We start from the raw sequence: 13,931 nt of genomic DNA, 5'->3' as shown, positions 1-13,931 counted from the left end.
ACCTCGGCTATTTAATGAAATGATATGAGAAATTAAAAACTAGTTTTCCGCATGTTAGGTGAGTTAGACTATCAAGTAACATTTTAATTGCCATGACTGAGTGTTCCCAACAGTAAGATATGGTTGCAAATGTTCATAGGAGAAAAGATAATTGCGAAAACAAAGATCCATAAATTATGTTTCCATTTATAATTAAACAATAATAAGACAAGATACAGGATGCTCTAAAACTTCTCATAATATATTGTGTTGTACATCTGGAGTTGGTCATGGACTTCAAACCACCTCTGCTATTACTTGCATTTGGCCTTAATGTCTATAATGTTCATTTTCTCATTTGTAGAATGGAGATCAGAATACTGACCTCAATGAGTTGTTTTGATAAAATAAAGTAGGTCAGTAAATAACTGATACAGGGTGACATAAAAACGCCATTCAGAAAACATGTTATGCTATTGCTGTTTCTTTTTTTAATTATTATTACTATTATTATTATGTCAGGCTTGTGTAATGTGCCTACCAGATACCAACCACAAATTCTGACTTAATAAAAGAAAAGAAAGTAATTAGTGAATGAATTAATAAAGGTGTTACAGTAGAAGAAAAATGATAAAATGAATTTTTATCAGATATTTTCATCTTTCAAATGTCTAGTTTTTCTATTTAATTAGAATCTATTAATTTGCTTATCAAATGCATAATTTTTAAATGGACTGTATTTTGGACACATGTATATATGTTCCTGAGAATTTAAACTATAATAATCCTCTTAATGGTCATTTATTACTCATAAAATACTTTTTTCACAAATATTTTTGCTCATTGTGGATTATGCAACCACTTAACAGTTTGTTCTCCTATATTTGCATGTCCATTCTCGTAACAGGATCATGCTAAGAGGTGGTTAGAAATACATATAAAATGTGAAATTTAAATTGTAGTGCAACGAGGCATGTCTTTAGACCTGTTCTAAAAGAACTATAAAGATTTATTATTGGTTTGCTTTTCCCTGCTGATGCTAAAGGTAACCTGAAGTTGAAACTTGATAATTTGAAAACAGCATAAGCAAACACCCTTCTCTGTGTTTTGGGCCAAACACCACAGTAGCAATCCTGAGGAGCATGTACCTTAAATATCTAACAAAATATCATAAAAATACATAAGCATATGATTAGTCCACTCAAGAATATTCTCTCTGAATTTTATAATCTTTCCACACATGTGATTTTAAACAATTCAACTAAAATCATGCACTATTAATAAAGTTAGATAAAAATAGTACAAGAAAAGAGGTGAAATGCTTTTAAAGAGTCAAAATAATACAGTGAATTCTTAGACTGTAATTCTTTCTGTGTAATGGTCTTTAGTATAAAGATATAAATATCACAAAAAGCTATTGCTTTTTACACTTTAATACTTTATCATAAAGTTATTTAAGGCAAAAAACAAATAAACTAAAATTGGGGGATCAATTTAGAAGTTAATACACAGCAAATGTTAAAAATTAAAAACACAGATCATACTAAAGCCTGTGTTTTATGCCACATTTCCTAACAACGTGAGATTCCATCTTGAAGTAAAGGGTCTTTTAGATTAGCAGGAAATTGGCTGAGTCTTGGTGGTGTCCATTGAGACCCAATATCATCTTCTCTAGCTGCATATCTACCAAATTTGTATAAGAAAGGAGAATAAATAAATGTAATTATATGGTCAGAAGCTAATGGTTCTTAACCTCTTCTTGACTTATTTTGAGAATTTGAAGGTTTCATTCTAAACCACAAAATAAATCTATAAATAAATCAAAAATACAAAATGTTTTAGTATGACTGCCATTCCAAACACAGATATTACATGCAAGTCTGACACAGTGATATTAAATGGAAGTCTGATTAGTTTGTAAGGTTCCCGCTATGTAGTTCTTTCTGGCTAAGTTCTTACAATATGGCAACTTAGTTATTTTATTGAAAAATTTTACCCTTGGGTTAGAATCTTCCTTATTAAATTCTAAGTAGAAATAAACACATTCATTGTAGAAGTATAATTTAGTTTTTATTTTAATAAAACATTTCCTTTGCTGACAGAAATAGTTCTTAGATGATAGAGTATATATATGTATATATAGATCTATATAGAGAGAGACAGTACATATGTAAACTTGCATGTGTGTGTGTATATATATATATATATATATATATATATATATATATATATGGAGTGGTTTTGTGATCATAGATCCCTCTGTCTCTGAATGAACTATGTTTGAAATATTTAACTTCTATCTTTTGATAACAGTGAATTCATCAGCATATACATCTATTTTTTTCTTCATTTTCGTAGCACAGTTTTGGTCTGTTTTAAATGAAATGATTGACAATTGCTTTTTCTCCTCTTTTCTGTTTTTACTCTAAAGCTTTTGCCCTGCAGAAACACCATTAAAGACGGCTTACTCTGGGGGAAGCGCGGTGGATTGTCATTGACGTCTGTCAGCGTGATGTTGACCGTGGTGGTCCCTGATAAGCCTCCCATCTGGCCACCCATGTCTTTGGCCTGGATTACCACTTGATATTGCTCCCTGTTTTCTCTGTTCATGTTTGGTAAAGCAGTCCTGATGATACCTTGAAGAAAATGGAAAACGTTTATTATGCTCATTAAAATCTCAATTATTAGTTGATTAAGCTCACAATTGTAAATCCAAAATAGTAGTGATTTTTGAAAGATGAAAACACTTTTGCTATTAATTTTTATGGTCTAGAAATTGTAAAAATGATTCTATGTAAATATTTGCCGATTTGTGTTGTTTTTCTATTTCCTAAAGAATATCGTATGTGCTGTCTAATGCCCTAAACCCAGATGCAAAAACATAAAAGCAGGTATATTCCCATTAGCTCGCTCGATCATTCAACTCTGAGTTCTTAAATCTTTAACTGTGGCATCATCATTCTTCTGTGAGTATTAATGTTAGGATTTTGTTATTTTCCCACCTTTTTTTTTTTTTTTTTTTTGCAGTATGTGGGCCTCTCACTGTTGTGGCCCCCGTGTCCCCTGCATCGGCAGGCGGACTCCCAACCACTGCGCCACCAGGGAAGCCCTTTATTTATTTATTTATTTTTTACTTATAAATATCATAAAGACTACTAAATGAACAAACACTGATTCATGATTCCTGACCTGTTTCAGGTTCCACAGAGAAATATGGCTGCCCTTGAAGTATGCTGTAAATGACTCTGGCGCTGTTCCCATAGGAAGGGTCATCGGCATCTGTAGCTGTGACTTGCACCACAGAAGTACCTGAAGTATCCAAATTCAGCTTAGTTCTGCACAGTACCAGAAGGAGGAGCAAAAGCACTGGTTTTCATGGAAGACTTCAATGATTTTTGGCTTTAATAATGACCTCTTAAAGAAACATTCATATATAATTTAGATGAAAATAATATATATGTAGTGTATTGTAGGTAAACTTTGAATTCAACAACATATTTTATTTAGCCAACAGGTGTATTTTCATGCATGCAATAGATAATGCTACAGTGTATCAGATTATAATAAACGCAGACACTTTACAAATGCTCGGGTTTGATATTTAAATTCATTTTCACATAACAGATTTGTTTTGTGTAAAGGGCATATCTAATCACAAAGGAGTAAGTATGCTCTTTTTTCTCTCTCTCCACTAATTAACTATAAAAATAATTAACATCTGTTCTAGAATACGATTTTATGAATAGATTAAATTCTAAATTTAGAAACAATCCAAGGTGATCCCAAGTCCCAAGAACTATTAGAAGCTATTTAATAAAGTTCAAAATATATAAAAGGGCTTTATATTAAGGTGATTGCCAAAAGTCCTTGGGATTTAGTGAAGTAAATATTAAATAATAATCTCTGAACAATGCTTTTGAGAACTGCAGTTGGAAATTTTCTATTAAAATTGTTACAAGGAAAAAATGTATCAGAATTGTTTCATCAGTTTATATTTCTCCCACATTTGAGAAATGATCTATTCTACTAAATCCAAATACATTATCTCTAAAAATGTTATTGTTTTTTGATGTTTAATTTTCTGTGATTCTCTATTTAGCAAAAACGCGAAATCAATTTTAACTTTCTTTGCCTACAAATACACCCTCCATTTATTTACATCGAAAAAAGAATTCTATTTTCTTGAATGTTATACTTCCAGTTTTTTCACGCCTTCTGTCTTACTGCTTCTGAAACCTAACTTTAAATTCTGTATCAGTTTGTGATTAGCTGTTGATTTTCAACTGGTTATTTGAATAAGAGATTTATATCAGCAGAGTTTTATATATAATGGTTAAATTGAAAGGATGTTTTAAAATATTTAATATGAAGTAATAGAAAATCTAATTAATTCCAATGTTCATAACATCTAGATAATCCAGACAAACTCTTTAGGCAGATTACGACTAGAGTATATATGTAGACTCTAGATTACATTTATGGTGTTCTAAGTGTACTTATAATATATTTGGAGTCAGGACTTTACACAGCTGTTCTCCAAATCCATGTGACAAAAATTTGCATTTTCATAGTTTTCTACTGAAGGTCAATGGTATTTTCTTGGATTTTTGAAGGAAGTGTCTATTTATTGTACTGTAGAAACTTACAAACCCATAGGAAATTAGAAATGCATCAATCCTTTTTTTTTCCTGACTCGTTTCATAATTCAGAAAATTAAACACGTACTCTTAGCAGGGAATCAAATATGATTTCAAGTAATTGATCATAATATTTTAAGAATTTCTTGATAATTATTTTTTATACTTTTTGAATACCGTCATAAACACTGTAAATGAACTTACCTACAACAGACATTTCGGGAACACTCGCCGTATAAATTTCCTCTGAGAATGTTGGCTCATTGTCATTGATATCATGGATTTTGATCACAAACTCAGACTCCGGTTCTACTGGCCTCAAAGTTCTTCTGTTAATAGCTTGTGCACGTAGAGTATAAAAGGCCTTTTCTTCCCTATCAATTCTTCTTGTGGCATGAATGTCACCTGTTTTTTCATCAATAATGAAAAGAGTACCAGCTCCATCTCCAGACAAAATATATTTGAGGGATCCATCTCCTTTATCTTGGTCTGAATGAAGCTAGGGGGAATGAAAATGAGCATATCCATGATAATGTCTAAAGATACATAATGCAGAAAGATTTCAAAGAAGGTCTCTCAGGTCACATCTTTGAAAAATGGGGTCAGTTATCTTAGTTCTTGAAATGAGAGTTGAATAAGTATGATCACACTCATCTATATACTTTAAACAATAGGACTAGCCTTTTACATATCAGTGTGATTTTTATTCTAAATGGAAAAAAGTAATAAAAATAAACCAAACACAGCTCCTTTCTTTGCTTTGCTCGGTAAATAACCATTTCCATAGGCAAATAACTCCTGACAAAGACATAAGTCATTAGTCTTGATATGCTGGTGTAAACATTGCTTCTCTCATCTCTTTCTTTGAGTGGAAAATACTTTTACTCTCATATTATGCAAGAAATTTATTTCCTGTAAACTTATTTTTAATTATTGTATTTATGTTGGGGAATTAGCAATATTTTAAGAACTGTAAGACAGGCAAAGTTGCATGAGACATGGCTTCTATGTTAGAAGCCCTACCCATCATTCTCTGATTCACACGAATGACAACAACTGCCCCAGAAATATTTGTGGGGTTCAGAATAGATGTCTATATAACACCTGCCTATATATTTTAAGTTATAAATCAAATTAGTAAACTATAAAATAAAATATTCTCTATCTAGTCTCCTACTTTGTCAAATCTATCTTCTTAACAACTGCAAACAACAGGTTCTGTGCAGAAACAATGCAATGTAGGGCAAGTCTTTTTCTTGCCTCCTTGCTTATGCCCACAACACTAATCTTCCACAATCTAGTCATCATATCAAAGAGCTTGGCATGCATTCATGTGGATATATCAGCCTAGCCCACATCCCATCCCAGTGCTAATGCTTGCCCAGGAGCCCATGTGTCATGGGCAAATTCCATCTACAATTGCCCTGTGGTATCTGTGGGGGATTGGTCCCAGGACCCCCGTGGATGCCAAAATCTGAGGATGCTTGAATCCCTTACATAAAATGGCATAGTGTAGTAAGCCCTCAGTATCCATGGGTTCAGCATCTATGGATTCAACCACCCATGGATTGTGTACTATGTTTACCACCTGTGGTTGGTTGAATCTACAGACACTGAGCCCACAGATGTGGTGGGGTGATTGTATATAGTTTTTTAACAGATGCACACTAGGCCAGCCCTCAGGATTAAGGGTACATATAACAATGGGTAAATCTGGCCGTTGGTAGACTGACTTGGAGAAGAGACTCTCCAGGACCTAGAAGCAAGTTCAAGGATGTTTGGGCGGGAAATAATGGGTCCCAAGTACTTCAAGGATTGTCTGGAAATGGATGTGCAGGTTCCAGATGTGAATATCCCCCTGCCTGTCATGGAATTCATACCCTGAGGGAGAGACTTAGCCATAAGAGGAACAGAGCATGGCTTTGTAAAACACAAGGATTGTAAGTTTCTCTCTAATTGTACCACCACACCAATAAATTTTTTTTTTAATGCTAAGATCATGTTTCCTTATTTGCAGTCAGAGATTATGCTTTAAAATTTTTATTTTGCTTTTTATCTGATAAGAAATAGAAAAAGAATGTGTAGATTTTCCAAGTTTTGATAAAGCTTATATTATAACTTAGATATCATCATGCACATGTTGTCTTTTTAAAATTTGAGGTATAGTTTTACAATATTGTGTTAGTTTCAGGTATACAGCAAAGTGATTTTGTTATATATTCTTTTTTAAAATTCTTTTCCATTATAGGTTATTACAAGATATTGAATATAGTTTCCTGTACTATACAGTAAACTCTCATTGTTTATGTATTTTATATACAGTAATGTGTATCTGTTAACCCCATACTCCTAATTTATCCCTCTTCCTCCTTCCCCTTTGGTAATAAGTTTGTTTTTTATGTCTGTAAGTCTGTTTCTGTTTTGTAAATAAGTTCATTTGTAGCATGTTGTCTTTTTTAATATTCATACAAAATATAGTCATAAATTGGAATAAGCATACTGACCTGTAGCCTAGAAAAATAAAAACTGGAGACAATATCCTTCCAGTATGCAAAATGTTATAGAGTTGGATATTTATCTGAGTAGGTTTGACTTTTGCTCTTTAGATTATTTAAATCAACAAAAATTTTAATCTATTTACCTGTAGAAGTATTACCCTGATTATATTCTCTTTAAAGTAGAATTTTGTTTCTTTATTTGAAAGTTTCTTTTTCTTTATAGGTGCTTATATCAATGAACTTGGCTGTGAGAACATTTTTATGTGGATATCAAAAATGTTTAACTTAAATAAATATTTAACCCCTCCCCAATATATTTTATTACTGGTTAGGTAATACAATATATAGGTAATACAATATATTATATACAACTGCTGGGTTTATAAAAGCAGTCTATATTTTTGTTAATGGTTTGTAATAATCAGCATTTAGCCATTAAATTTGGATCAAACTCCATTTTTCTGATTTTTGGATAAATAACTCAGTATTACAGATATAATAGGAAAAAAACCCTCCAAATAGATATGTACTTTGGAGAAAAAGATATAGAAGTCAGGCAACAAATAATTTTTTACTGCATTTTTAGTTATTCATAAACAACAAAGTAAGGTTGAGAAACAAGAAATACCTGCTTTTAACTAAACAGCTCTCAGAAGTAACATATGACTGTGTTGTCCAGGGAACTACTCTCAAAAAGTCACAAGAGGGGCTTTCCTGGTGGCGCAGTGGTTGAGAGTCCGCCTGCCGATGCAGGGGACACGGGTTCGTGCCCCGGTCCGGGAAGATCCCAAATGCCGCAGAGCGGCTGGGCCCGTGAGCCATGGCCGCTGAGCCTGCACGTTCGGAGCCTGCGCATCCGGAGCCTGTGCTCCGCAACAGGAGAGGCCACAGCAGTGAGAGGCCTTCAGTCTTGTGACTTTTTTTTTTTTTTTTTTTTTTGCGGTACACGGGCCTCTCACCGTCGTGGCCTCTCCCGTTGCGGAGCACAGGCTCCGGATGTGCAGGCTCAGCGGCCACTGCTCACGGGCCCAGCCACTGTGCGGCATGCGGGATCCTCTGGGACCGGGGCACGAACCCGTGTCCCCTGCCTTGGCAGGCGGACTCTCAACCACTGCGCCACCAGGGAAGCCCAAGATAGAAGCTTTTTAGTCACTGAAATGCACATAGTTGCTGGGAAATTTTCCAATTATATAAATGTACAATAATGTGGCATTTTCCAAATGACAGATATAAGCATTGCATATTTCTTATTCTGTCCGGGAATCAAAATAGTTCAAGAAAAGATTATTGATATTATCAATCATCTGATCATATAACTTTGTGATTTGTACTGGACAGTTATGATGTTTATTGTCTATTCATTCAACAATTTTAATTGAGAAATATTTATTTACTCTCATAAGAATCAGGTAGTTCTAAAAGTAAATGAACAATTCCATCCTAGTGCTATGGAAGATTCAAACACAGTGTGTAATGGAATTTCACAGGATAGTCCCTAAACTAGCCTACAGGAATGAGTGAGGATTTCCTTAAGCATATATCACCTAAGTTACGTGATAAAGAATGAGTAGAGGTTAAAACCTGGGAATTTTTTTTTGCATTTTACAAATTTTACACCTCATAAAGGACACTGGATGAATATAGAAGGTAGATTCAGAGTGGAGAAGGAAATAAGACAAGATGGGAATCATTAAGACCAGTTCTCTTCTAGTCGGTTAGACGTGCAAAAAAAAAAGTTGCTAGTATAGTGATATTTTAATTTTTATAAAGCTCTGTTTTGGAATATGAATCACAGCAGGATTTTTACCTTCACTTATACTACAGAGAGTGAAAATTAAATCTTGTAATTGGACCACATAGGGTGGCAGTTTCCGTTGGATTAGAAAATTGAACATGATAGTTGGGAATCAAAGCGATGAGGGTTGGAAACTGGACTGTTGGTTTCGTGAGTCGGAAATGAAAAGATTTCTACCTTATAATTAAGAGAAACAAATTAGATCTATGAATTTATGTGTTTCTTTTAAGAAATCAGACGTAATAATTTTTTCTTGAACTGTGTGAGAGCCTGCATAAAAGAAAAGAAAAAGCATTTTCTTTTCTTACAGAGGAAACAATGGAACACTAACACTAGAATAAAAGGACAAAAATGACCATATTTGGGGGCTTGACATTAGTCTATGTTTATTGAAATATTATTTAAATAAACATATTTGAGAATTGGACAAGGAAAGAGACTGCAATAGATATGTACTATGAGGCAGAGACATGCATTTCTAGATGTCCTAAGACTTGGGAAGTTGGTTTCTGCCCTAGATGAACCTGATGGGAGACAGAGTTAACTACTAAGGGGTATGATGATGATGTTGATTTTCTAAAAGTTACAGAAAGAGAGCAATGGACAAAGTTCTTTAATTATAGTCCTCCACCTAAGCTCCCTCTCTCTTTTTCAAGTTTCTCTTTATTATTGTAATTATTTCTTCTTTTGCATACTCTTCCCTCCTTATCCTGTTATTGTCTCTCACCGTCATTCCTTGTGTGTGTGATAAAATTTTATTTTACATTCCAACTTATTTACTAAGCAATGATCAGACAGGAGTTAGTCCTTATAACTGTAGCTTTCTCACTATTCTTCCTTTTTTCATTTGGATACTAGTTATCAGTACTTGGATTTATTAAATATTTAGTTAAACAAAATCAGCTGTTTGTGTTATTGAGAAGTGGGATTATGGATCAAGTGCTAAATAACTTAAAGCGTCTACTCTGAAATAAATTTTATATTGATTTGACCTTGTGCTATTTTATTATGTGAGATATTAAGGTTTCTTTAAACATAGAAAAAAATATCAGATTATTGTGGCTTTAGTTCCTCAGTAACCCCTGTTCTCCTGTGTGAAACATTTGGGCCACAAATCCTCAAGAAGAATTTTATGTTAATACTGACCTTTTCTTTCCTTGAAGAAAGCCTATTAAAAATTCACAACCTGCTGTGTTCCTTGTAAATTCACAAGCAGATAAAGGACATGGCAAGGTACATGACAATTAATGAAAACAGAACAACTGGTACTATGCTGCACATTTAAAAGTCATTTTCCTATTATTTAACTTTTTAAATTTGGATGTGGTTAGTTATAACTCATTTGCTTATATTGATTAGTTTAATAATTAAAATTAAACAATTCACTGAATTTAAATAAACATTTTAACAACAAATTATTTAATGAAAGCCTAGTAATTTTAAATCTGGCAGGTTTTTATAACATTTCATGTAAAGCATTCATTTAAATATATTTGTCTAAAACGAAGTTTGTAAGCTAAAAGGGGTCTTGTGGCTTATATAGTCTAAGGCCATCTTTACTTTTAAGAGGAAGAAACTGAGATTCAATCAATTTTTTATCACACAGGAGTTAAATTAAGATTACACTTGAGGATCAGTGCTTTGTTGGTGGAACTTTTACTTCTAAATATCAGTTCATTTTTATTTTTCAGTTTCTCACATTAAGTTTGGAAATACTATAAAAGCAATCAAAGTATTGATCTATGAAGTACAGGGAATTTAAGTAATTTGTTACCAAAAGGATAACTGATAAAAGATTTTATCTTATACTTTCCCCCTTGGCTGGAAGAAAAATGAACAAGTTTTAAAACGTAAAAAAAAGTATCAATACTGCCAGTAAAAGTCTGATTACTAGTTCAGAGGAATTTATGTTGCTGTGTGAGATTCTTTCTCATTCAGAATACTGATACACTTTTAGATATTGGTCATCGTTGGTATTTGGTTTGATCCCCAACACTGGGAAAAGACAGTAGAAAAATCAGAATTATATTTGTAGAATTATATTAGGATTGTATTTATAATGGTTAGACTAGTTCTTTGAAGGATACATTTTGATAAATGAATCCAAATAACTATAAGATACACAATCTGAGTTTAACAATATCTGGTTTGTGTGTGTTCATTAACTTCAGAATATCAGAAATTGTTGAATAGATTTTCTAATGTACAGTGATAATTTTATGCCTGCTGTTCTTTCAAACAGCCAATATAGTCTGTATTTGTTTTTTATAAAAATCCAGAAAATGGCTAATATGCTATGTTATTCTGATACCATCATCATTAGTATTTTGCTCTAATTGCTCTAGTGACTAACATAATATCAAATGGAAAATAAGGCATTGAATCAAGTAACTTTAAGTTTGCATCCAATAAAAAAATACCAGTGAAGATGGTCTAGCACCAGAAAACAGCTGAAAGCATGTAAAAGCAAATAAACACAATCTGGTCAGAAATAAATAAGCAGTTACTCATTTTGTTGAGACTAGGGGAAAAAAGGGAGTGGGGGCAAAACTTGAATTGGAGTGTGTGACATTTACACAGTAAGATGGAGCATTATTTTAATATTAATGATATAGAAAAATATACATCATTTTTTATGAATTGGAGAAAGTAGGCACAGACGGAACTTTCCTCAACATAATAAAGGCCACATATGACAAACCCACAGCCAACATCATCCTCAGTGGTGAAAAACTGAAAGCATTTACACTAAGATCAGGAACAAGACAAGGTTGCCCACTCTCACCACTCTTATTCAACATAGTTTTGGAAGTTTTAGCCACAGCAATCAGAGAAGAAAAGGAAATAAAAGGAATCCAATCAGAAAAGAAGAAGTAAAGCTGTCACTGTTTGCAGATGACATGATACTATACATAGAGAATCCTAAAGATGCCACCAGAAAACTACTAGAACTAATCAATGAATTTGGTAAAGTAGCAGGATACAAAATTAATGAACAGAAATCTCTAGCATTCCTATACACTAATGATGAAAAATCTGAAAGTGAAATCAAGAAAACACTCCCATTTACCATTGCAACAAAAAGAATAAAATATCTAGGAATAAACCTACCTAAGGAGACAAAAGACCTGTATGCAGAAAATTATAAGACACTGATTAAGGAAATTAAAGATGATACAAATAGATGGACAGATATACCATGTTCTTGCATTGGAAGAACCAACATTGTAAAAATGACTCTACTACCCAAAACAATCTACAGATTCAATGCAATCCCTATCAAACTACCACTGGCACTTTTCACAGAACTAGACCAAAAAATTTCACAATTTGTATGGAAACACAAAAGACCCCGAATAGCCAAAGCAATCTTGAGAACGAAAAATGGAGCTGGAGGAATCAGGCTCCCTGACTTCAGACTATACTACAAAGCTACAGTAATCAACACAGTATGGTACTGGCACAAAAACAGAAAGATAGATCAATGGAACAGGATAGAAAGCCCAGAGATAAACCCAGGCACATATGGTCACCTTATCTTTGATAAAGGAGGCAGGAATGTACAGTGGAGAAAGGACAGCCTCTTCAATAAGTGGTGCTGGGAAAACTGGACAGGTACATGTAAAAATATGAGATTAGATCACTCCCTAACACCATACACAAAAATAAGCTCAAAATGGATTAAAGACCTAAATGTAAGGCCAGAAAGTATCAAACTCTTAGAGGAAAACAGGCAGAACACTCTATGATATAAATCACAGCAAGATCCTTTTTGACCCACCTCCTAGAGAAATGGAAATAAAAACAAAAATAAACAAATGGGACCTAATGAAACTTCAAAGCTTTTGCACAGCAAAGGAAACCATAAACAAGACCAAAAGACAACCCTCAGAATGGGAGAAAGTGTTTGCAAATGAGGCAACTGACAAAGGATTAATCTCCAAAATTTATAAGCAGCACATGCAGCTCAATAATAAAAAAGCAAAAAGTCCAATCCAAAAATGGGCAGAAGACCTAAATAGACATTTCTCCAAAGAAGATATACAGACTGCCAACAAACACATGAAAGAATGCTCAACATCATTAAAGAAATGCAAATCAAAACTACAATGAGATATCATCTCACACCAGTCAGAATGGCCATCATCAAAAAATCTAGAAACAATAAATGCTGGAGAGGGTGTGGAGAAAAGGGAACCCTCTTGCACTGTTGGTGGGAATGTCAATTGATACAGCCACTGTGGAGAACAGTATGGAGGTTCCTTAGAAAACTACAAATAGAACTACCATATGACCCAGCAATCCCACTACTGGGCATATACCCTGAGAAAACCATAATTCAAAAATAGAATAGAACAAAAATGTTCATTGCAGCTCTATTTACAATAGCCCAGAGATGGAAACAACCTAAGTGTCCATCATCAGATGAATGGATAAAGAAGATGTGGCACATATATACAATGGAATATTACTCAGCCATAAAAAGAAACGAAATTGAGCTATTTGTAATGAGGTGGATAGACCTAGAGTCTGTCATACAGAGTGAAGTAAGTCAGAAAGAGAAAGACAAATACTGTATGCTAACACATATATATGGAATTTAAGAAAAAAAATGTCATGAAGAACTTAGGGGTAAGACAGGAATAAAGACACAGACCTACTAGAGAATGGACTTGAGGATATGGGGAGGGGGAAGGGTAAGCTGTGACAAAGCGCGAGAGAGGCATGGACATATATATACTACCAAACGTAAGGTAGATAGCTAGTGGGAAGCAGCCGCATAGCACAGGGAGATCAGCTCGGTGCTTTGTGACGGCCAGGAGGGGTGGGATAGGGAGGGTGGGAGGGATGCAGACACAAGAGGGAAGAGATATGGGAACATATGTATATGTATAACTGATTCACTTTGTTATAAAACAGAAACTAACACACCATTGTAAAGCAATTATACTCCAATAAAGACGTAAAAATAAATAAATAAATAAAGACATCTCCTGCTAGAACTGCTGCTAATTCACATCT

At 33.8% G+C, this 13,931-nt stretch overlaps 1 protein-coding gene across 2 annotated transcripts in view; it reads right to left on the bottom strand.

Annotated features, from left to right (window-relative positions):
* LOC309959111 (cadherin-10) overlaps positions 1-13,931 on the bottom strand; it is a gene marked incomplete at its 3' end in the record, with an annotated part of 125,552 nt that overhangs the window by 54,309 nt on the left and 57,312 nt on the right. For both annotated transcript variants that reach the window (XM_082835260.1, XM_082835261.1), the window contains exons 2-4: positions 4,821-5,115; positions 3,169-3,288; positions 2,448-2,615 (exon numbers count right to left, since the gene is read on the bottom strand). In XM_082835260.1, coding sequence (XP_082691386.1) covers positions 2,448-2,615; positions 3,169-3,288; positions 4,821-5,115 — 583 coding nt within the window. The remainder of the gene's footprint in view (positions 1-2,447; positions 2,616-3,168; positions 3,289-4,820; positions 5,116-13,931) is intronic.

This window comes from Leucopleurus acutus (genome assembly GCF_964270905.1).
Source record: "Leucopleurus acutus genome assembly, chromosome: 3".
Lineage (NCBI taxonomy): Eukaryota > Metazoa > Chordata > Mammalia > Artiodactyla > Delphinidae > Leucopleurus > Leucopleurus acutus.
This window is presented reverse-complemented; position numbering and strand designations above follow the sequence as displayed.